At 43.4% G+C, this 25,105-nt stretch overlaps 1 protein-coding gene across 1 annotated transcript in view; it reads left to right on the top strand.

Annotated features, from left to right (window-relative positions):
- LOC147708069 (potassium/sodium hyperpolarization-activated cyclic nucleotide-gated channel 1-like) overlaps window positions 1-25,105 on the top strand; it is a 1,702,968-nt gene that overhangs the window by 1,357,387 nt on the left and 320,476 nt on the right. Inside the window, exon 8 of the mRNA XM_086925297.1 lies at window positions 17,751-17,878. Within this exon, the coding sequence (XP_086781423.1) occupies window positions 17,751-17,878 (128 nt within the window). The remainder of the gene's footprint in view (window positions 1-17,750; window positions 17,879-25,105) is intronic.

Raw genomic sequence — 25,105 nt, 5'->3', positions numbered from 1 at the left:
TCTTATGTTTATTATGTTTAAAAAATGGAATACAATTTCTTTTTAAAAAGAAGACGTTTAGTGCATCCCAAACAAACAGGGCTGCCTGCGCGATGACATGTGAGGAGGCGCTTGCGCTGATGTCACGCAGAAACTCGGAGTCTCCCAGGAATGAGGATTTGGGAGAATCAGCTGCGCTGGATCACGGGGGGGGCCATTGATCGATGGGGCGGTGACGCCCTTAAACAAGGAGGCCCGGAGGGCAAAGGAAAGCGAAGTGCCGCAAATTAACGCAAAAGGAGAACTGGCTGGTGGGTGCTGGAAGAGGGGTCGAATCCAGGTTGTCGCCAAATGAAATGAGGAATAATTCAAGGAGGCGATCCGGTAAGTAAAAGAGGATTTATTGCAGTAAAGAAAGCATCCACAGCCGGGCGCTCCCGCTGCTTACAAGGATCTCCGCCAACTGATTAACGTTGACAGAATCCTGGTTGGGGACTGACGGGTCAGGGAGGAGTGGCTTGCCCACTGTTGTGAGCCCTGACTGTTTGCGGACTCTACATAGCGAAAATGGCCTCCCTACAGGCGCCTGGCTAGGCGCCGTCCTCACCAATCACAGCGCTGCCATTGTAGCGTTTTGATTGTCTTAGAAGAGGGGAGGGAGAATGCATGCTTCCTGTTCCAGTAGTAGAAGCGGTGGGGACCCAGCCAGGAGCGGAAGAAGCAGGGGGCCCAGTAACGTATTTTTTTTAACACCCCCGCCTGCGCGACTCCCCCAACCACCCCTCACCCCGCAAGTCATGAGAGCCGCGACTGTATGCAATCGTTGGCTGACGTTACAAAACGAGGGAGGCAAGAGCCATCCCAGAAGTTGAATAATGTAGTCCTCCTTTCCGTCTGTCTCCGAAGATACAAGTTCTAGGAGGGATCAAACCTTGCAGCCCAGAGGCACGGGTGGGATCTTGGGAACAGCAAGACTCGGAGCAACAGGCTTCCAGCAAGGAAAACAAGTGTGAAATGTAAACACACTCTACCTGTAACAGGTCTAGTGTAGGCTGCTTTGCATTGCCCCATCATGGAAAGAGGATAGAGTCAAAGCAACAAAGAAAGAAAAGGTAAATGGGGGAAATCAAAGGGGGGAGATGGAAAGTGCTGCTGACAACAATAACAAGCGCTCATCGGCTGCATTCCCAGGTTGGGACTGCATGCGCAGTGCTGCTCGTTCCCGGGGCAATAGTCCATCAGAGTGGACATTTTAGAAAAGGTAGGACATGCACCCACCATTAGCCATTTGCAGGCTACAAATTTAAAGTGACTCATACAAAAGCCAATCCAAAGCCCAGGAGGAGTCAAATCTCACAAACTATACACAACAGATCGCATAACAGTGCAAGCGGTGTATAGGCTCAACCTAAAAAAAGACAAATGAAGAATTATGCTTTTCTGTTTAAATGTCTACCATTATTACCATTGTTTCAACTGAGAAACAGTTTGATCCAAATACGGTCATGTATCTGAAAACGTTCAGGGCCTGATTTAGAGTTTTCCGGATGGGTTAGTCCATTAGAAATGTGATGACTATCCCATCTACCTAATTATAAGTGCCTATGTGAGAGGGCCTTGCCTCGATAGTTGGGCTGGGTTATTCGCCAATGTCCAGTCAGCTGGTGCTCCCCTCTGGGCTGTACGGGAGGCCTGCTTGCCTGTGGCACTGCAGTTCTGAGCCTGGGCCCAAGCTGCATGGAGAGTTTATTTGCATTGGGCTGGTGAATAGCCCTCATTGAAGTCCATTACAGTACACTCCATGCTTCTCTTTTTTCAACACATCTTGCTGCTGCTACTTGTGGCCGCAAGACTGCAATGGCCTGCAGTGGGGAGGTCACAGATTTGAGCACCCTCTCGTGAATCTTGGAGATTGTGTTGAGTTTACTGCAGCGCCCAGACTCTTTGCTGTAATGGTTCTGGACCTCATTTTATCAACTGGGGTCTGTTCCTGGTGTTCATCGTCGAAACTTGTCATTCCTCAGTTATTGCACCCTGATGTACTATTTAAGATGAACTGGCTGGGCTGCTGTTGTTGAGGAAGACCCCAATTGCATCTGCGGGCAGCAGTGATAGGGTAACTACACAAAATATCGAATTACCATATTTTCGAAGTAAAAATATAGAATGGACAAAATATCGAATGCACAGAATATAGTGGTGAAAAATATCGAATTGAAGGTAAGTGATTTAATATCGATGTTCAAAATATAGAAAGTCAAAATATCGAAGTATAATATATAGGTATTAAAATGTATCGAATTTTTAAAGTGTTTTTTATGTTAGTATATGTGTGAAAAGTGTGTATTATTTTAGTAATTTATTTTAAGTAATACATTTTATTTAATTTTTGTGTAATTTAATTCTGTAGCGGGTTGTGGGTTTATAGGGGAATAGGGTAGGAAGTAATTTATTTATATTAAATTAAATATACATTTTTAGAAATGACTATTTATTTTTAGTTTAATTTTGAATTTTAGTTCTGTAGTGGATTTATAGGGGAATAGGGTGGGAAATAATTTAATTGTAATGCATTAAATATTTGTATTTATTTATTGGTATTTATTTTGAATGCATTGTTAATTCATTTTAATTGGTAATTAATTTTTATTAATTGATTATTGGATAATTATGTTAATTGTATTAATTTATTTTCTGTAGCGGGTTGTGGGTTTATAGGGGAATAGGGGGAAAGTAATTTAATTGTAATTAATTAAATATTTGTATTTATTTATTGGCATTTATTTTGAATTTATTGTTAATTAATGTTTATTTGGTAATTAATTTTTATTAATTGATTAATTGATAAATATGGTCATTTTATTAATGTATTTTCTGTAGCGGGTTGTGGGTTTATAGGGGAATAGGGTGGGAAGTAATTTAATTGTAATTAATTAAATATTTTAATTTATTTATTGGTATTCATTTTGAATTTAATATTTAATTATTTTTAATTGGTAATTAGATTGTATTAATTGATTAATTGATAATTAGTTAATTTTATTAGTTGTCTGTAGCAGGTTGTGGGTTTATAGGGGAATAGGGTGGGAAGTAATTTAATTGTAATTAATTACATATTAAAAATACTTTTTGTGTATTGATAATTAATTTACTGTTAATTATTAATTAGTATTAATTGTTATTAATTGGTTTTTGTTATCGAAAATTAATTAGGTAATTAATTATGAACAGGTAATTATTTTTTTATTAACGAATATTTATTTGTATGTGTCATTAATTAATTATTACATAATATTACATTGGTAATTAATTTTAATTAATGTTTTATTGGTATTGATATTTAATTAATTTTTAATAATATATTAAATCATTACTTTCCCTACCGTTAAACTCACTGGAGTGGGAGTAGTAATTTTTACCCCTACGCTATTCAACGCTTTCCCTACTCTTGCACTCTCTGGAGTGGGAATAGTAATTTTTACCCATACGCTATCCAACGCTTTCCCTACTGTTGCACTCTCTGGAGTGTAAATAGTAATTTTGACCCTCCCGCTATCCAACGCTGTCCCTACTTTTGCACTAACTGGAGTGGGAACAGTAATTTTTACCCCTGTGCCATCCAACGCTTTCCTTACTGTTGCACTCTCTGGAGTGGGAATAGTAATTTTTACCCTCCCGCTATCCAACGCTTTCCCTACTGTTGCACTCTCTGGAGTGGGAATAGTAATTTTTACCCCTACGCTATCCAACGCTTTCCCTACTGTTGCACTCTCTGGAGTGTGAATAGTAATTTTAACCCTCCCGTTATCCAACGCTTTCCCTACTGTTGCACTCCCTGGAGTGGGAATAGTAATTTTAACCCTCCCGCTATCCAACGCTTTTCCTACTGTTGCACTCCCTGGAGTGGGATTAGTAATTTTTACCCCCACGCTATCCAATGCTTTCCCTACTGTTGCACTCACTGGAGTGGTAATAGTACATTTTTTCCCCCACGCTATCCAATGCTTTCCCTACTGTTGCACTCACTGGAGTGGTAATAGTACATTTTTTCCCTCCCGCTATCCTACATTAAAAATATTGTTTATTTTTTATTAATATTACGTTAATATATATATATATATATATATATATATATATATATATATATATATATATATATATATATATATATATTACCTACTGGCGGTCGCCAGTAGGTATATATAGTTAGGATTTTTTCTCTATGGGATTTTTGAAAATTCTATGTCTAATAACTTTGGCGTTTGTGGACGGAATTGGCTGAAATTTTCAGGAAAATGGAACATTTTGTTTCTGAGCAGCCCCTGACAATTTGGGGGGGTTTCATCAAGGGGGGGCCGAGAAAAAAGGGGGGTCCCAAAACGCATTTTTCCCATGTTAATTTCCATAGGGCGGTTGGCCTCACTTTTAGCTCGAACGGCTGAATGGATTTGCACGAAACTTGGCAAAATTGTAGGGACTGTTAGCCTGATGTGCCTTTGCTAGGTCTCAATATATGTGCTCCAGTGGATTTTGAGTAATTTAGGTTCAAAAAAATATATATATCTGGGCGGAGCCTAACCACACATCTGATCTGATTGGCTGTCAGCACTTCATCCAAGAAGTGTTGGCAGCCATCTTGGGACCAATATACATGATAGCACCTCATTAAAAAGCATTGTAGTTAATAGAGGGTTTTAGGACTTTAGTTACATTATAAATCATTTGTTGATGGTACCATACTCGTTTTAGGAATTGTGGTGGGTTCTAAGGTGATTTTACCATGTGAAAAAACCTTCTGCTGTGATATCATGAATATTGTTTGAAAGAAAACTAATATCTCATGATTTTCCCACAGTGGTTTGGAAGGGGATCTATAAGCTAAACTGAAAGCATATTTTCTGTAAATTCACATTATCTTTCTCAGTCATGTGAAAATGTAGTCTGACATTCTCAGTAAAACATGTACATCCAACAAGGACAGAGACTGTCAGTTGATTCCTTTGTGTTCTACTGCAGCCTCCTAGAGTGTTCTAAAGAACAACTAGAGCGCTAACAGTCCTACTTATTACAAAGGTATGGCACACCTGAAGCCATCTTGATTGGAATAAAGTGGTAACTCTTAAAACATTTAATTTAAAAAGAAACAACATGAAGGGGTATATTTTGCCATAGAAAGTATGATTAGTGCTGCAGAATGAAAAATTAGGGCACATTTTGAGTGACTTCTCAAATCCTTTTCTATTTCATTAAAACATTCTGACATGCAGTCTCCCAAAATGGCCACCAGAGACAAAAGAGCCCAAATGTAGCCCAAATATCACCCAGATGTAGCCCAAGTATAGCCCAATGACAGAATGTCCCAGAGTGTTCTAAAGAACAACTAGAGCGCTAACAGTCCTACTTATTACAAAGGTATGGCACACCTGAAGCCATCTTGATTGGAATAAAGTGGTAACTCTTAAAACATTTAATTTAAAAAGAAACAACATGAGGGGGTATATTTTGCCATAGAAAGTATGATTAGTGCTGCAGAATGAAAAATTAGGGCACATTTTGAGTGACTTCTCAAATCCTTTTCTATTTCATTAAAACATTCTGACATGCAGTCTCCCAAAATGGCCACCAGAGACAAAAGAGCCCAAATGTAGCCCAAATATCACCCAGATGTAGCCCAAGTATAGCCCAATGACAGAATGTCCCAGAGTGTTCTAAAGAACAACTAGAGCGCTAACAGTCCTACTTATTACAAAGGTATAGCACACCTGGAGCCATTGTGATGGGAATAAAGTGGTAACTCTTAAGACATTTAATTTAAAAAGGAACAAAATGAGGGGGTATATTATGCAATAGAAGGTATTATTAGTGCTGCAGAAAGAAAAATTAGGGCACATTTTGAGTGACTTTTCAAATCCTCTTCTATTTCATTAAAAAAATTCTGACATGCAGTCTCCCAAAATGGCCACCAGAGACAAAAGAGCCCAAATGTAGCCCAAATATCACCCAGATGTAGCCCAAGTATAGCCCAATGACAGAATGTCCCAGAGTGTTCTAAAGAACAACTAGAGCGCTAACAGTCCTACTTATTACAAAGGTATGGCACACCTGAAGCCATCTTGATTGGAATAAAGTGGTAACTCTTAAAACATTTAATTTAAAAAGGAACAAAATGAGGGGGTATATTTTGCCATATGAATTATGATTAGTGCTGCAGAAAGAAAAATTAGGGCACATTTTGAGTGACTTCTCAAACCCTCTTCAATTTCATTAAAAAATTCTGACATAGTCTCGCAAGATGGCCACCAGAGACAAAAGAGCCTAAATGTAGCCCAAATATCACCCAGATGTACCCCAAGTATAGCCCAATGACAGAATGTCCCAGAGTGTTCTAAAGAACAACTAGAGCGCTAACAGTCTTACTTATGACAAAAGTATGGCACACCAGAAGCCATCTTGATTGGAATGAAGTGGTAAGTCTGAAAACACTCAATTTAAAAAGGAACAACATGAGGGGGTTAATTTTGCCATAGAAAGTATGATTAGTGCTTCAGAAAGAAAAATTAGGGATCATTTTGAGTGACTTCTCAAATCCTCTTCTATTTCATTAAAAAAATTCTGACATGCAGACTGAAACATGCACTTTGAATACCAGCAGCAGACGTCCCTGGTGAGCAGTAGCTTTACTACAGTGATCTAATGTGCAACTAGAGTGCTAACATTCAGAATTTATGGCAAATGTGTGACACATCTGAATGCCTTCTTGATGGAACCAAAGTAAACAAGCATTGAAAATGCAATAGATCTCGCCCTCATTTAAGTTAAAGCCATTCTGTTTGTAATGAGGTGGCTTTTTAGCTTTGCTTTTATTAGTGTTTTTTCAACTTTCATGTAAATAACGCACCGTTTTCACCAAATCGACTTTGCCCAAGCACACCCTTCCCTTCGGCCAACAAATCCCAAAAATTCGGCACACCTGCCGATCCACTCTCCCTACAGCTCACCCAAGCCCCGTCCCTCTAGCGCAACTGGAACATCCCAAATTCACCTTCTCCATGCGCACCAAAAACTCCCATTGAATAACATGACAATTCGCTACTCCGCACAAAAATTGCTCTTTAAAGCACTTCCACTGCTCCGATCCGCTTCAAACTTGGCTGGACACTAGTTCCAGCGATTCCCTAACATCTCACCAAAAATCAACTCAATCCATCCACTGGAACGGGGACGAATTTCAACCCGAATACGCGCCCCCCGCAAACACAAAAAAAAGCCATAAAACGGCCAAATCTCGACCAAAAACCGCCAAAATCCCTCAAAACCTTGCCAACACCAATACGCACGAAACTGAACCGGCCCCTCAGCCCTAGGCTCCGGGAACCCTACTTAATTGACCCAAAAGCCCTAAAAAAGCAACATAATACACACGAAAACGCCCTAACAACCCTAAAATGCATATAAGTATATGTATGCATGCATTTATGTTTGTATTTATATGTAGATATACAGATGATATATGTTTATATATGTATGTATATATATATATTCACTGAAAAAACCATAGGCTATAGACCATATATAGTTAGGAATTAGCATTTACAAAACCTTGAAAATTCACTGAAAAAACCGTAGGTTATAGACCATATATAGTTAGGAATTAGCATTTACAAAACCTTGAAAATTCACTGAAAAAACCATAGGTTATAGACCATATATAGTTAGGAATTCGCATTTACAAAACCTTATTTTACTCACACAAAACCATTGAAATTCCATATATAGTTAGTTGCACTAACTATATATCGCGCACCCGCAATCCACTGCTGATGATGTCATATATTACATCATTCATGACATGGTCAGTGACATCACTGATGACATCACTGATGACATCTCAAATGACATCACTGATGACATCACTGATGACAACATCCAGTGACTGTATGTTTCTGTAAAGTTAAAATATGTCTTACATATTGAAGAATTAGTGGATGTATAAGTGTCTGGATGAAGGATTTAGTAGGTGCATGACTGACTGTATGAGTGAGTGATTAAATGTGTCTCACTGAGTGCATGGGTTAGTGACTAAACTGTCTTAATTTGTGCATCATTATGTCTGTTGTTCTGTAAACTGTTGCATGTGTTGATAAGTAGCTATATGAGTAACTATATGGGTTATTGATTGGTTGCCCAAGTATTTGTATGGGATACTGAGTGTGTGTGTGGGTGGCTGGGAGGTGTATGACTCTGTGCATAGATGTGTGAGCAGTTGATTCACTAGATGTATGGTTTCAAAAGTGCATGTGGAAACAGCTGTATGGGCGGTTGACTGTGTGCATGAGTGTATTGGTGAGTGAATGGATATCTCAGTGCTACATGTCAAAGTAAGTACATATGTAAAACACAGTACATGTGAGAGTTGACATATATAAATAACTGTGCATAAGAGCCAGTGAATGTGTGAGTGGCTGTATGGATCATTGTGAACTTGTATCAGGGATTGTATAAGAGAGTTAATATGTGTTAGTATATGTTTGAATAAGTAAAGTTTGTATAACTGTATAGTTGAGGAAATGGAGGTGTGATTGATTCTTTGATTGACTGACTAGGTGTGTGAGTAACTCCATGGATGAGTGACAGTCTGTGAGTGTCTGTTTACACTGATTGTATCTAAGGTTATATTAGAGTCTGAAGAGGTTCATCGTATTATCACATGAATGATATCATCAGTGATGTGATCAGTAATGTCAAATGAGATGTCATCAGTGATGTCATCAGTGATGTCATTTGAGATGTCATCAGTGATGTCATTTGAGATGTCATCAGTGATGTCATCAGTGATGTCACTGACCATGTCATGAATGATGTAATATATGACATCATCAGCAGTGGATTGCGGGTGCGCGATATATAGTTAGTGCAACTAACTATATATGGAATTTCAATGGTTTTGTGTGAGTAAAATAAGGTTTTGTAAATGCGAATTCCTAACTATATATGGTCTATAACCTATGGTTTTTTCAGTGAATATATATATATATATATATATATATATATATATATATATATATATATATATATATATATATATATATATATGTATTAAAAAAATTGGATGTTAATCTTTTTTAACTTAAATTAATTATTTAATCATTTTAAGGTTATTTAAGTATTTTTAAGTATATTTAAGTTAATTATGTTTATTATTTCATTAACCCAGATTGTATCTTAGAGCCAAAAGTTTCAAATAGTGCCCAACTATTATCTGCTATTGAGGCCTCAAGTGCGACTGTTCAGGATAAAATGTAAGTTGTCTCACAAGATGTGGGTCTACTGTGTGCTATCTTCATGGTGTAGTGGAGCACTCCCTGTCCACTGAGCAAGATGTCTCTAAATTGAAGAGGGATGTAGCCTCTTTGCGGGATTAATTGGAGTCCCTCTTAGCTAGGACAGCAGCTGTGTCACACATTTGCGGGGTCAAGATGAAGCTGAGAGCTACAGGACTCTGTTATATGCTCCTGGATCTCGCAAAATTAAAGGTACTACACAATGAACTCGGAAGCAGTCTTGGACTGGATAGAGCCTTATGGTGATGACAAGATCCTGGCACCAAGTCCTCGTAGATGGGATGGCTGGACAAAGGAAATCCCGCCGCTTGCGACAATCAGTTAGACAGAGAAGAAGGGCGGCTGTGCTTCAATTTCCACCTCTAGTGTGGTGGTCAGACGAGATGGCACATTGGATCTGGAGTGGCAGATGTCAGAGCGAGAGGTGGTGATGACATTGGTGGAAGCAGTGACTGCTCTGGTTTAGATGCCAGTGCCATAGATGGGGTGGAGGAGACGCCAGACCAGGGAGAGGTTCTATTTCAATATTTGGTGACTGCCTCTGCTATAGTGACTACAACGTACATTGTTCTGTGTGGTGGTGCGTCTCCTTCCTCCATCAGGGGAGAGTACATTACAAAGCTGTGGCATACAGTGAGACAGATGGGCCACCAGTGACCTTTTGTTTGCACAGCCGCTGTTTATTCATTTATTTATAGTCTATACTAATATAATAAAGAGAGAGCCCAAACCTTTGAGACGGGTAATCTCATGAACCACAGCACCAATCACAACACCCAATACAGCGTTGGAAAGGGCAGTTGCAGCAGAAGGACATAGGCTATGCAGACGCCCACCATATACATTTGAAAGGTAAAAGAACCGTGCCAGCAAAGTAGTCCCTTGTGGGCGTGTCTGCGTTGTGCTGTGGGCATGTGCAGGGGGCGTGACAAACGCTGGGGGCATGTGGTACGTTCCGCCCTTCATGCCATGTCTCATATTGTGTGCTGTGGGCGTGTGCTGGTGGCGTGGACGTGTGCGGGGCGCAGGATTACATTAAAAAAAAGCGAGCGCTGTGCCCAATATTTCATTGTTTTTTCTTCCCAAGTTCTATACATTCCAGCTCCGGGTGTGCTTGCCCCGCGCTCCCAGTGACGTGCACCTGCTTTACTGTATGAAGGTCAGGCATGGCGCTATTCCCAAGGGCCGGAAGGAACGCAAACAGGGGCCATTGTGCAGGAAATGTAATCTCGCCTTAACTTCCGGTGACGCCTGAAGCGCACACTGGAGATTTTTCACTTCTGTTGCGCACAGGCCTCGCGCCACGCACATCCGGACACAAGGCCAGCCTCCACGGAAATAGCAAGTAAGGGACTATCCCTCCCCCGGGAATATGTGATGATATTCCGCAAACCAACATCTCGCATACCATCAGTCCACAATTTTTATAACCCGGGACTATTACTCCGCAAAGACATAATTTCTAAAACTTTTACAACGCATATGACTTTATCACACATGCCATTATAACGCAAATGCATGTGTGGTAAAGTCATATACATTGTAAAAGTACATTATTAAAACATCAATGTCGGTGGCTTCGGTTCGGAAGGGCGGTAGGCGAACGCTCTGGGTTCTGCCGGAGAGGAAGGACGTGGTCCAGTCAAGGGCCTTCCTTTGGATTCCGGCTTCTAGGAGGCGTGTCTTTAGAGTGCGATGGCAGACCATGTCAAAGGCGGCTGACATGTCCAGGAGGATGAGGGCTGATGTTTCGCCATTGTCTGGTTGGGGCCTGATGTCGTCTGTGGCGGCAATGAGGGCTGTCTCGTGCTGTGGTTTCGTCTGAACCCGGACTGGGACGGGTCCAAAATGTTGTTGTCTTCCAGGTGGCGGGCCAGTTGCATGTTGACGATTTTCTCGATGACCTTAGCGGGGAGCAGGGAGATGGGCCGGAAGTTCTTGAGGTCCTTGGGGTCCGCCTTGGACTTCTTGAGGAGGGCGTTGATTTCGGCGTGTTTCTAGCTTTCCTGGAATGTCGCTGTTTCGAAGGAGATGTTGATGACCTTCCGTAGTTCGGGTGCGATGGCTGCATCTGCTTTGTTGAATACGTGGCGTGGGCAAGGGTCTGATGGAGATCCTGAGTGGATGGAGTTCATAACCTTGCATGTCTCGTCGTCGTTGACATTGGACCAGAAGGTCAGGCGCTGGTGGTGTTCACAGGGGAGGTGGGGTCTGGCGTAGTTGGGGCGGTCATGGTGTTGAAGCTGTTATGAATGTCAGCGGTCTTGCGGTGGAAGAAGATGGCTAGTTAGTTGCACAGTTCTTGTGAGGGCGGTATGTCGTTTGCGTTGGCGCTGGGGTTGGAGAGTTCTTTTACGATGCTGAAGAGCTCTTTGCTGTCATGTGCGTTGTTATCCAGGCTGTCTTTGAAAAGAGTATCTCTTGGCTAATCTGATGAGGTGGTGATGTCTGCGGGTGGCGTCCTTGTGGGCTGCGTGGTTGTACGGAATGCATTCGTGGAGCCATATCTTCTCCAGTTTCCGGCATGCGAGTTTGGAGGTCTGCAGCTTGTCGGTGAACCAGGTGGTTTACAGTAGTTAGTCCATGCTGCAAAGGCGTGCCAAAACAAATTAAGGAGGAACTAAAACACAGATTAACCTGTGAAAAGCAGAGACCTAAAAAGGGTCATGTAATGGAGATAGTAATCAACATTATACAATGTTAGCATGCACAGATAATATAATAATACAAAAAAATGGTGCCTAAGAGTAAGAAATCGTAGAGGTGTCATGAAGAACTCGGCTCACAACTAGGAGTATTACAGTCAGGTCAGACATAAGGGGCCCTGATTCACAGAATTAACTTAAGACAACATCCTAAACTTACCACCATTTTGGTATTCACAGAAGGCACTTACTCATTTTGGTATTCACAGAATTTCGGGATTTGCGATCGCAATTGGGCTTAGTGGTATGTATTAACCACATGGATGCTGCTCCAATTTCCCTCCCATGCTGGACATTCCTTAACTGGGTGTGGTTGTGACGGAACCATTCCGTCATCAGCACAGCTCAACTGTGACTGATGACGGAATGGTTCCGTCACAAGCATCGAAGGGGTTAATGAAAAACTGCATTGCAAAATAAGGAATCGCAAAATTTGCTATTCCCTATTTTGCGATTGCATTTAAGGAATCGCAAATTGCGATTCCTTAAATGCAATGTAAGAAGCACAGAAAAAGTGCAATTTGGTCTTAAGGAATCGCAAATTACCACCAACTTCAAGTTGGTGATAATTTGCGATTTCTTTGAAAAATGCATTTTTTTGCATTTTTCAAAGTGCACTGTGGTGCACATACATGCCCTTAAGGCATGTATGTGCGCCACATGTGCACCCATGCTAATTACAGGGGTGCAACAGGGTGTGTTTTGACGCCCTTGCAACCTTGAAATTGCATTCTCAATTTGCGATTCTCTAATTGCTAATCGCAAATTGAGAATGTCTTACTATTTATTCCTATGGGCTTCTAGGCCCATAGGAATGAATGGAGAGGGTTTTCTTAACTGTGAATCGCACTTTGCAAATCCTACATACATCTCGTTTTGCGATTCTCAAATAGCGATTCTCTAAAATTCACTATTTGAAAATCGTCAAACCAAACTTTCATACATATGCCCCTTACTCTTTGATGAGTAAGTGCCTTCTGTGAATACCAAAATTATAGTAAGTTTAAGATTTGGTCTTAAGTAAGTTCTGTGAATCGAGAACTATGATCGGATGGAGGCGACCCATTAGAGGCTTCTGGACTGGTATGTTCAGGAAGAGGAAGTTTTAAAAGGCATTTTTGTTTACAATAGGTAGTTACATCTGCCTGCTTATCAAAGATATGGATTTCCCACTGTATTCTAAATGAAGAGGGGCCTGGTAGAGCATTGCACACCAAAGGCATAGTTTGCATAGAGTGTTCTTAACATCACTGAACTTTTAGAGGGCTTCTTGTACCTTAGGGGTGAAGTCTGGGTAGAGCGAGATATTAGCTCCCTGATACTGGAGTAGGCCCCTTTCCCGGGCCATGCGTTGGGCACTAGTCCTGTCTTTGTAGTTGAGAAGATGTGCCCTTCACACTGGCGACGAGGCGGTAACAAGCCCTAATTACTGCCTTTGTTAAGCTGGTGTTCCTGAGTGGCCTGAGCCATCAATCCAGGTCCTGCAGCCACTTGAGATGCCAGCTGGACTGTGAAACCCTGCTGCCTCCTGTGAAGGCCCTGCAGCCATTGGGAGCACCAGGGTGGAACAACAGGCCCACCTTCAACCCCCCTCAGCCTGAGCCCATGCAAGCTACTGCCCCCAGTACCCTGGAGAAGGTAGGACGGATAGTGAGGCCAAGTACCCACGGTACACAGGGAAGAAGCCCCGACTGCACCACTCTGTCTCTCGTCCAGGCAGCTGCCGCCCCATCCAGTAGGGAGGCAGTACACGTGCCGCGAGGTGTGACCGCACCTGCATCAGGATGGCGTTGAGCCCTTTGTTGTGGATGGTGCCCTCTCATCCCTCACCCCTCGATTGAGGAACTGGCCTATTCCTCCACCTAGGGGGCAAGGACATACACAGCATTTACAAAACACTAGTGGAGGCCACACTCAAGACGTAGGTGATGCTGCTCAACGCTCTCAATGAGCACTTTGAGCCAATGGCGAACAGAGACTATGAAAGGTTTATTTTTGGCCAGGCCAAGCAGGAAGCGGTAGCGTCGTTGGACGCGTTCCACTGGCGTTTGAAGGAACTGGCCAGCACTAGCGGCTTCCAGGGCGAACAAGAGGAGATCCAGGGGAAAATAATACAGGGATGCTACTCATCCAAGCTCAGAGTGAACATCCTCCAGGAGTCTGGTAAATCCTTGGCTGACATCCTCACCCTGGGTCGGTCAAAAGAGCTATCGCAGGCCAGAACGTCCCATAGGGAGGCTGCCCTCCACCACCCCATCAAGACAGAACAGGTCAACGTGGTGGCGAAGGTGAATGTGGTGAGATCCAAGTCACGCCAAAGCCCAAGCAGATGGCTGAAAGACAAAAAGAAGGAATGTGACTACTGTGGAGGCACGCCCCATTGCATGCAAGACTGCCTAGCGAGGGGAAGCGGTGCACAGTCTGCGGATAGATGAACCATTTTGCGGCAGTACGCAGGTCATCAAAGCCCCAGAAAGAAGCAGCACAGACAGTGGCCGAAGCGCAAGACAGTGAAGACATGGACGACGACACGGGAGAATACCCTGTCCATTGTGTATTTGAGGTAGACCAACCACGATGGAAGAGATGACGACTTCCAAGGTGCAGACTCAAGATCCACCACCAAGACGTAAAGGCCAGCATAGACAAAGGGGCCTTGATCGAACTGATGGCTGCCAGTGTATGCAACCAATTGAGCCCACGCCCACTTTTGCGAGAAGCAAAAATTAGGGCATTTGCCTATGGACAAAAGACCCCCATCCCACTCCTAGGATGTTTTAAAACTGAGCTTTGGCACCAGGACCTCAAGATCCCCACCACAGTGTATGTGACCAAAGAGGGAAGTGGAATGCTGGTAAGCGGACAGACAGCAGAAGAGCTGAAACTGACCTCATTTGCCTTGGCGGTACAAGAAGAGGAACTAGCGGCGATCATGGAGGAATTTGACAACGTCTTCAAGGGCATTGGATGCTTAAAAGGGAAAGAAGTCTCTCTCCATATTGACCCGTCAGTCCAACCGGTAGCGCTGAGGCACAGGCGCATTGCATTCCATCTGCAACAGAAAGTCGAAGAAAAGCTGGAAGCACTGAAGAGGCAAGGGATAATAGAGAAGGTCTGCGAGCCCACTCCGTGGGTGTCCCTGATCGTGGTGGCACGGAAGCCGAAACAGCCAGGGCAGGTCCACATCTGTATTGACATGAGCCTCCCAAACGCAGCTGTAAAAAGGGAACGCCACCTAATCCCTACCATCGATGACATCCTGGGGGAACTGAACGGCACAGTGTGGTTTTCAAAGATGGACCTACGTTCAGGATATCACCATCTGCCCCCACACCCAGACTCTCGATATATCACTACATTCTCCACACACGTTGGCCTCAGGAGATGCCAGCGCCTCAATTTCTTCGGGATCTCGAGTGCCGCTGAGGTGTTCCAGAACACCATCCGTGAAGTTCTCAGCAGACTCCCTGGAGTTTTGAATGTAAGTGACGACCTCATGGTATATGCCTTGTCAATGGAAGATCACCACCGTCGACTTTGCAGCGTTCTCCAAAGGATCAAAGAGTCCAGACTTACCCTGCACAAAGAAAAGGGCCAGTTCTTGAGGAACAAAATCCCGTTCTCCGACAAAGGAGTGGTCCCAGACACCGACAAGGTGCGAGTCTTTCAGAAAGCCCCGGCCCCCTCCAACATCTCAGAGCTATGGAGTTTCCTAGGGATGGCAAACTTCTGTGGGCGTTTGGTTCCGCTTTATCCAACCTCACACAGCCCATCAGGGAGCTGACAAAGTCCACCACCACATGGCAGTGGAGCCCTGAACATGAACAAGCTTTCAAAGACACCAAGGCAGCCCTTTCGGCAGACACCACGCTGTCGTATTTCAACCCGGCCCTGCCCACCAATGTCGCCGTTGACGCCAGTCCCTACGGGCTAGGGGCAGTGCTCACGCAGCTACAATGCAATGGTGAATGGGCCCTGATTGCATACACGAGTCGCTCCCTAAGGAACACGGAACAGCGCTACTCTCAGATAGAGAGAGAGGCAATTGTCATCCATTGGGCCTGTCGGCATTTCCATGTCTACATGTATGGCCATCCATTCACGGTTTCCACTAACCACAAGCCCCTCATCCCCCTGTTTCAAGGGTCGGCGTCCAAGCCTCCCCAGAGAATTGAAAAATGGATCCTTCAACTGCAGGGGTATGATTACTGAGTGGAATACAAGCCAGGCTCATCCAAACCTGCGGACTACCTATCGAAACATACGAGGGCCACAACTATAGCAGAAGAAGAGGATGCCAAGGACACTGAGGAATACGTCCGATTCATAGACGAAAGGTCCCGAGCACTTTCGATGAGCCTTAAAGCTATCGTGGAGGCCACCCGGAATAATGAATGCCTGCAACTAGCCATTGTCGCAGTTCAGGCGAACGACTGGCACCCCATTCAGTTCACAATGACCCGACGGATGCCTCAAGCGAAGACCATCCTAAAATCAATCATGCGCATCCGGCGGGGTAGCGTTGCAGTCTACCCGAGCCTGGAGGTGACACGTGAGCGCTGGCGCGTGACGTCATGCGCAGGTTATAAATAAAGAGGCGGGCCTGGCTCCGGTAGTCGGAACTACGCAGTTAACTAATTAAGAGTGTCAGGCTCTGATTACAGCCGCCGAGCTAATTATTCACCTGCGCGCTGCGCCCTTCACACAGTCTACTCACAGCAGAAGTAGCTATTGGCGCGAGCTCACCCAAATTTGACTCCCCTAATATTCCCGCCACTCAGAGGCAGCAGAGAGGCATTATTCCAAGCAGAAGGCAATGATGGCAATGATTCTGCAGATTTGAGGCCCAATACCACCGGAGCCTCACAAGACAGCGGCAATCTTGACTGCGGCCATGGCCACACCCCCTTTGTGTTTACTTTTATAACTACTAATACATGTTGAATTATTTGTATAGTTCATTTACGGTATTTCATTTTTTTGTGTATTGTAAAAAATTAACATCCTACATTCTTTCCTTTCAAACTCTTTACATAGGGCTACCGGTAATATGGAGTTATGTGGTTATGTGGCAGTATTTTTTTTCCTCATAATTATGGATCTTCTTCATTGGCCACATTATCTATCTCCTACACAATCTGCAGATTTTAACAAAAATAATAGTTTCTAGTTCAAGCGGATGAAAAGTTACTAAAAACGTGGCAGCATGTCCTGCCATGCAGTGGGAGGTCTTTCACAAAGGTTGACTGGGCACCTTTCAGTTACTTATAGCTGTATGGGGAAGTGGAAGTAGTACTAATGAAGTGAAGCTTTCGCCCAGACAGTGCTAATGTGTCTAAATAATGAAGTAATGCTATCCGAAAATGTGCCACATTAAGCCACATAATTTGTGTTTTCTTGCTGCATAATTTAGTCAACCTTGTCTATTAATTGGTCCTCCGCTGCCACATAATTTCAGCGGCCCTGCCTGTACCCAAATGAGATTGTCCCATAGTTCACTTTAGCCAATCTTCGCACTTTGCAGTCTGAGAAAGAAAAGTAGACAGCATCTCCACATCAAAAGAATAAGTGGCAGTAGAACATTTAACAAGCTGAAAAAGCCATTTTTATTGGTGATTCATCCTTTTGAACTCCAGCATGTTTTTTTCCGATTAAACTGTGTGACATGTATTGTTTTACATATCACTGCGGTTACATTTTATATTTGTGATATTATTTCTCTCAGGAATCCAAGAACTATGGTTAACATCAATGAGCATGTTGATTTTGACGGCTTTATATGTATCAATACTCTCCAGAATAACAGCTGTGGCATTTGGATCCTATGGATGCACACGTGTGTATAAAGCAAAGGTAAGTATACTGAATACTATTGTTTTTCACTTATGACTATAGAAAATGTTAGGCTTTGGGCAAGTGTGGTACAACAAATATACATAGATCAAATCAGTGTTTATGTGTATGTAGGTGTATGAAACCAAGGCCATAAAATCATCATCAGAATAGAGTGCAGTGGTGCAGGTAGAACACAAAGTTAATTATTGGAGTAAGCAAGATACAAAAAAAATTAAAGAAAGAAATATTGCTTTTTCAAGGATGCTGGCTAAGGCCCCCATTTTGAATTGTGTGGTTAACCTGTTGCTCATGTTATGGGGATTATCCATGGTAAAATCATGCAACTGGATTACAAGTATGTGGGAAGTTTTCGCTGACTTTGCATGCAGTAAAACCTTTGATACTCAAGCATCATGGTGAATGGCTTCATAGGCAAAACTACTCCAAAAAAGCTTTTCCAATCAAAAAGGTGGTATACGTGTGCAATCAGTGTGAGTGCAAACTCTTTAAAAAGTGCCATTCAGTCCAACTGGGCACTCAAGCAAATAAATGCAGTCCGCAGGAACAATTAGAAGCCCTCATAAGCACCATCCTGGACACAGCGATGACTGGGAGTTTCATTTCATTTCACTTGTTTAGGGTTCCACTAGTGATGCAAAATATCACGATGCTGAATGCAGACAAACAAGATGCACAGATAGGAAAGCAAAGTGTGCAGACATGTGCATGTCTTTTGAAGTAATAGGAGGTGAGATCTGTGCATGCTTTAGGAGTTTGTCTGGCCATTGATGCGGGATATATTTCTATACACATACCTGGCAGTGATGATCCCTTGAGCAGACTTTTGTGCATCAGTGGGCATGTGGGTGTGTTCTTCACGTATATTTATGCATGAGCGTATGCATGTTATATGTTTTTATATTTTTGGAGTTTGGTACTCGAACATGGTTCCTCAGCGTTGCCTGTAGGCCACATCTCCTCCTCTTAGAGAATGAATAGTACACTTTTGGGGATCTAAATCTAACAATATGTGTGCCAGCCCTGGTTCACGAGAATTTCAAACAAAATCATTAGTAAGAGTGGCACAGCTCATATATCTGATAAATGAAGGGCATTTCAGGAGACGAGGGGGCTGGATTTGAGCAGGGAAAAGTGGAAAGCAAAGGACGGACACATGGCACAACACTGAAAATGCCAAAGATGTCAACATTTATTGAGTTTTGGGTGTGTCTTTGGTAGGCTAAACATATCCTTTTTGTCTATGATTTGCTGACTTGTGGTCACTTCCCTCGTGGCGGTGGATGGCTCTTTCATTATCACGAGCCGGTGACAATCATTGCAGGGATTTGACTGTTGTGCCCCTCATTGCTGTGAATTGATGGCTTAAGTTACTTCTCCTGATTGCTCCTGATTTGATTACCCCAGTGTCCCATTGATTACAGAGATTTGATTGCATTTGGTGTCTAAGACATTACTGTTATTTGATGAATTACGGTGCCTCCACCCCCAATAGCTTTGATTTGCTTGCACGTACGTGGTTTATAAAGCATAAATAAGGCCACAAAGCATCGGGGCACTGCAGGGTACAAGGGCACGACAGTGCAGTTACAATTACAAGGGTGGTATAATGCATATTAGAACAGAAGGGTAAAAGGTGCTCTAGGATCTAGTTATGAGCAAGGCGCAGTGCACCCTTAGGATCCAGAACCTCAACATAAGGAAGAAGGGTTCTATGATGGCTAAACAAAAAATGTCAAGTGTAGGATATTTTCCTACAAGACGGTCTGAAGCTGAACACCCTGAAATAGCCAGAGTGGGATGACTATGTTCTTGCTGGAAGCCACTGTTTATCTTCCAACCCTGATCATGGCACATGCTCCTCTTCCTCGACACAGTCTGGCTGTGGGATTCAGAATGGAGTCAGCCATGTACTTTGAACCACAGTCTCTTATCTTTAGAGCCATAGCCTCTTGAAAAACCGTCTCTGGTTTCTTGAGCTGCAGACTCATGAGCCAGTCTTGCGTCTTGCCATAGTCTCTTGCCTCTTATGTTGCAGTCTCTTGAGTGACATTCTCTTGAGTAATACTCTCTGGTCTTCCGGGGTGTCATTTTATGAGCCAGTCTTCTGTCATTTTTGAGCCACATTCCCTAGCCTCGAGTTGCAGTCTCGAGCACCTCGGGTTTTCATGGTGCAGACTCCCGAACTGCAGTACCCGAGCTCATTAAGCTCTGCATAAATAAGCGGAACAAGTTGGATCTTCAATTTTCAAATTAACTAGCAAAGGCCCGCGTATTTTATTTGGTGAAACATTATAAATAGAAACAAAAAATTGATGGCAGTAAAAATGCTTGAGGAGTTAAACAGAGTTCTGCTGAGACGGAAGTTATGTGCTGAAATTACAGAGCTCCTGCCCTGCTGTAATTTTGCATCCTAATCAGGCAGGAGGGTAGTTTATTGAGTTGGAATCTGAAACATGTACCGTTTTTGCATAGTAGTCTTTCTATGATAACTCCAAATTGTTCCTTCCTATGTCCAAGGACCCTCCGGTGGTTCTTTCGACAAAACTCTTACTTTCATCGCCCCTACAAAGGTTTCCTTCCCAAGATCAATCTGCTGGTTCTTTCTGACAAGGATGCTCATTTCAGGCCCCCTCCAAAGTTACTTTCAGCATATATTTCAACATATATTTCCAAGGCCTCCACTAGAGTTACTTTTGCTAAGCTCCTCCATAAGTTCTTTGTGGCACCTCCAGGAACTCTTTGTGGCAAAAGTACTTTGGTGTAACTGGGCAATCCTTGTAAAAAGTACTGCATATTGGCTCTGGAACCTCAGGAACCAGATATTGTTGCAAGCTCCCTGAAGCCTAGTACTTCCTTTTCAGTCTTTGTCTATCAGGGCGTAGCCAAACTCGAACAGTCAAGTCGTTGGCTTGGAAGGTGAAAATCAGGTACTTTATTTTTAATGTCAATCTTTCTTTATTCGGTTTCATAAAATAAAACCATAAAAGCACACATGCAGTAAAAATAAAAAAAGTTCTTCAATAAACCATATCAAATGAGGGCCTGGGCAGGGCTAAATATAATGAACAAGATAAAATGAATAATCACCTCACCCTTCACTCACAAATTAGTTCTGTCGTCTCCTCCTGCTTTTTCACTCTCCGCACTATTCGCACTCTTTCCTGTTTTTCTCCCCCTTGGCACTAAAGCTGATTATGTCTGCCCTAGTGATCTCCCGGCTGGATTATGCCAACGCCCTGTACAACGGCATTCCAGCCTATAGTTTACGAAAACTCCAGCTGGTGCAAAATCAGGCGGCTCGGTTAGTGTACGGCCTTCCCCGCTCCCATCATTCAACGCCGTTACTGAAGGCGCTACATTGGTTGCCTGTCAGGCAACGTTCCCTCTTTAAAACCGGCTGCATGGTTTTCCAGGCACGCCAGGGATCAGCCCCGGCCTTTATCATCTCCCTGATAAAAGAATATGTCCCCACCAGAGAGCTCCGATCATCTTCCCAATCCCTCTTACAGGTACCCCGCTATAAGAGGAAAAAGTGGGGAGGGGCCAATTTCTCATTTCTAGCACCCACCTTTTGGAACTCCCTCCCCGACCATCTACGGTCGACCAAACACTACTCCCTCTTCCGTAAGGGCTTGAAAACCTTCCTGTTCAATCAAGCTTTCCCGCAGTAATCCTTTCACTCCTTTCATTGCTTTGCTCTTGCTTACTATGCCTCCTAAGCGCCAAGAAACCGTTTGGTGTACGCTGCGCTATACAAATATTTTAAATTCAAATTCATACAGGTAACGAAAAGGTCGCACAAACATGGCCAGGTATGAAGAAATCATTCCAATTAACACAACACATCCGGTAGCAACAATTAATAAACATAAAGAGTGCGCAAGGCATAACAAAGTGCATTGTGCCATAAATAAATAAAATGTTAAAAACACACCAAATAAGCGCAGCTGGCCCTTAGCCTGACTGCAGATTTTAAATAACCAAGCACATATAGAAATAGAACTGGCCACAAGCATTTGTAGAAAAATATAAGCAGGACGTACTTGCCTAAAATTTTGCTTTTTTCACAATTGGGATAATAAAAGACCTTCTGGGTAGATCATAAAAACTGCAGAACATCAAAAAATGAAGCATGTCCTGTCGAGACTTTCCGTCACAGCCACAGGGCAACAAGCTCTGTCCTTTATGCTATCCCCTGAGATGGGCGAGGAGAAGATAGCAAGCATTTGCAATGCAATAGGTCTCGCAGTAACCAGAGTTTAAACTAATGGCATTGTAAATGACAATGCCTTTTATTTATGTTTTGTAAAACAAAAACAAAAATAAAAGGCATTGTTAGTTGCAATGTCAATAGCTCAAACTCGCATAAATGCGAGACATATTGCATTGCAAATGCTTGTTTAGACTTGAGGATGGCAGTTGCAAAACGACTTATAACTAAGAGATGGAACTCTCCGGTAGCCCTTCAGGTTGTGGCATTACACCGCTCACTACTGAACTAGGCGAAAGCGGAGAGCATCGCCCTACTTTGAGAGGACTTGTTAGGTCACTTATGGGGTTCCAGCGGGCACGCATAGGTTAGATCTTTGCTTTCCTTGGTGTTAAACTATGTGCAGCTTTCTGTGGAATGCCATAACACTTAGCATATATCTTGTCAGATGAGGTATGTTATCTGTTATCCATTATAATATTATTTCTTGTTGATTCTAAAAGTGTACCTATGATATATGCTTCGCAAACTTAATTTTGTCCTGCTTAGTTGCTTCTACTTAATTGGCATGCATTATATTCTGGCTAATGCGTTAATACAAATACTTTGTGCTGTTCCATTTTTGCTGATATGATGCTTTGTATTGAGTCTATTGACAAAATTGACAAAATGTTAATAAGCAGATTTAAACAAAAAAAGGTGTAATAACATTCATGTGCTGAAGTTCCTGAAGAGGGTAGACACCCCATCTACCTAACGTTTCCTAGAGGACTGGAGCCATCGAATGCTGAGCCCGCAGGGGCTGTCTATGATGTTTTCCGTAGTGTGCACATCTGACATTGGTGATCTTCCAAGAGCAATAATTGCCTGTGCCTTCCATTAAAAAGACAGCCTTCATTCTGAAAGCAGCTAGTGAGACTGAAGGACTGGGCTGCAAAAATCACACCATTGCCATTTATCCCGACCATACTCATAGGGTGTAGACCCAGAGGAAGTCATAACTAGAGGTCAAGCAAAAAACTCAAAACATAGAACCTGCGTTATATGTTATTTTATTCTGCTCGAATAAGTGTAATTGCTAATGGAACATCTCACTCTTTGAAACTGGAAGTCTGGGCTTTGCTTGAACTCTAGTGCACTCTAACATGGGGTGCCTTTATGACCCCTGGAGGGAGAGAAAAGCCGCAGTGGACGGCTGGGTGACTAGTCCGAATTGACCAGGATCAGTATGCATAGGACCCCACGTTTATTGGTGCAGGAGGATGGTACCATGAGGCTCGAGGAGCTGTCATCTTCACTGGAGAGCCTCATACTACCAACTGAGAAGGGGGGTTGGGGCTGTGGCTACCTTGGCAGACGTTGTCGTGAATGGGAAGCAGACTGGCAGATTGGAACCCAGACTCAGGTATTTCCATTTTTGTTGCCTGATGGTGCACATGTGTTCCTCTCTAGCTTCACTATTTGTGATTGGGGGGGGGGGGGTGTTGAGTTAGTAGTGCCTAGATAATTCTTGAGATGCCTCAACCCCCTATTCTCTACCTCTGCTATGATTATGGTGAATAGTTATTAGTTTATTACTTGGAACGTAAGAGGTCTTCAGGGTTGCACAAAGAGGCCGATGACTACGACGGAGAACCACACCTCCGAGTAGCGTCAGGTGATCTCTGGCTCCTCCCCCAGGAATGGTGAACTCTACCTGACGGCGTTCGCCCGGACTGCTGCTGCTATCGAGTCTCTACCGGGCCACTGCCAGTGATGTTTTCTCCGCCAACACGCAAAATGAAGGGTGCAGTGCTCGGCAATATGCGGTGTTTGGTTTGACCCGAAAAAACTGCGCCACCCAGAACGAGCGCTGAGCGAGCGCTGAAAACGGTGAGAACGGTGGTGAGACTAACGGCGGAGCTCTGCAGGGGAAGAGAGGGATCAAACGGCTATAAGGCACCTTGATTAAAGACACGGAAAGGAGGCGGGGGAGGCAAGAGGACTCTTTGGCACTACCTACTATGACAATTTTTTTTTTATTCAGAGTCTGGTTTCTATATCTTTAAGCGGCAGGGGCTGTCCCTAGAGATGGAGGCTGAGGGTGAGGTGTGGAGTCAAAAAGCCCTATAAACAAGTTCACTGCTTTGGTTTGTTCGGCTTGTTTGGTTAAAGTTTCGGAAGACAAAAACCAGAGTCAGTACAGCATTTCAAACTGCCTATATGCCGGGTACAGAGATGGGGAAACAGCTGAACACCCGCCTCGCTAAAGCCAAGGCGCGACGGCTCGCTAAGGAAGCAAGGGAGGAAAAGAAAGCGTAGCAGATGGCAGAGCTTACAGGACTGGGAAGCACCCCCCCCTGCCCTGTATCACAGACTCAGCAGTTGAGAGCTCTGAGGGTGAAGTGGAAGAGGAGAATTTGAATATGTCTATTCAGCCACCAGTACTCTCCGTAGAAAACTCGGGTATAGATGCGGGTGTGATTTCAGCTACAACCACGACAGCTACAACAGCTACAACAGCTACAACTGCTCTCTGTCCACAAAGTTTGGAGCAAGCAGCAGGTACTTTGAATAATGAGGTTGGCACGCAGAAGATGAGCACTAAGGGGATTAAGCAATTCCCATTATTTTGGAAAAAAGCTACGCCGCAGGTCTCCTTGTCTAACCCCTCACCAGATTCTCAGACTACAAAAAATATTCAGCACACCGGTGATTCAATAGCCAGGTCAGAGAGTCCATGCTCGGGTGTGGGCTCGGATCTAAGACTGCAAGACAAACTTAACAAGGCGGACTGCCACACTCAAGCCTCTCCGTTTAATCTATCAGCCGCCTCCAGTATGCATGACGACACCTGTTCTAGCTCCGCTAACCAAATTACGAGGCCAATGCTCAATCTTCCAGATTCTGAGGTGGATCAGTCTAGCGGGCAGCAATCAGACCCTGTGGAAAACTCTGAGCATGTTGCATCAGTATCAACATTACTATTGTCCTCTGATCAGCAAGAGAATGCAACAGCAGTAGATCTGAGAGCA

This window comes from Lissotriton vulgaris, chromosome 6 (genome assembly GCF_964263255.1).
Source record: "Lissotriton vulgaris chromosome 6, aLisVul1.2, whole genome shotgun sequence".
Classification (NCBI taxonomy): domain Eukaryota; kingdom Metazoa; phylum Chordata; class Amphibia; order Caudata; family Salamandridae; genus Lissotriton; species Lissotriton vulgaris.
The sequence above is the reverse complement of the archived record's forward strand: the minus strand, read 5'-3'. Positions and strand labels throughout refer to the sequence as shown.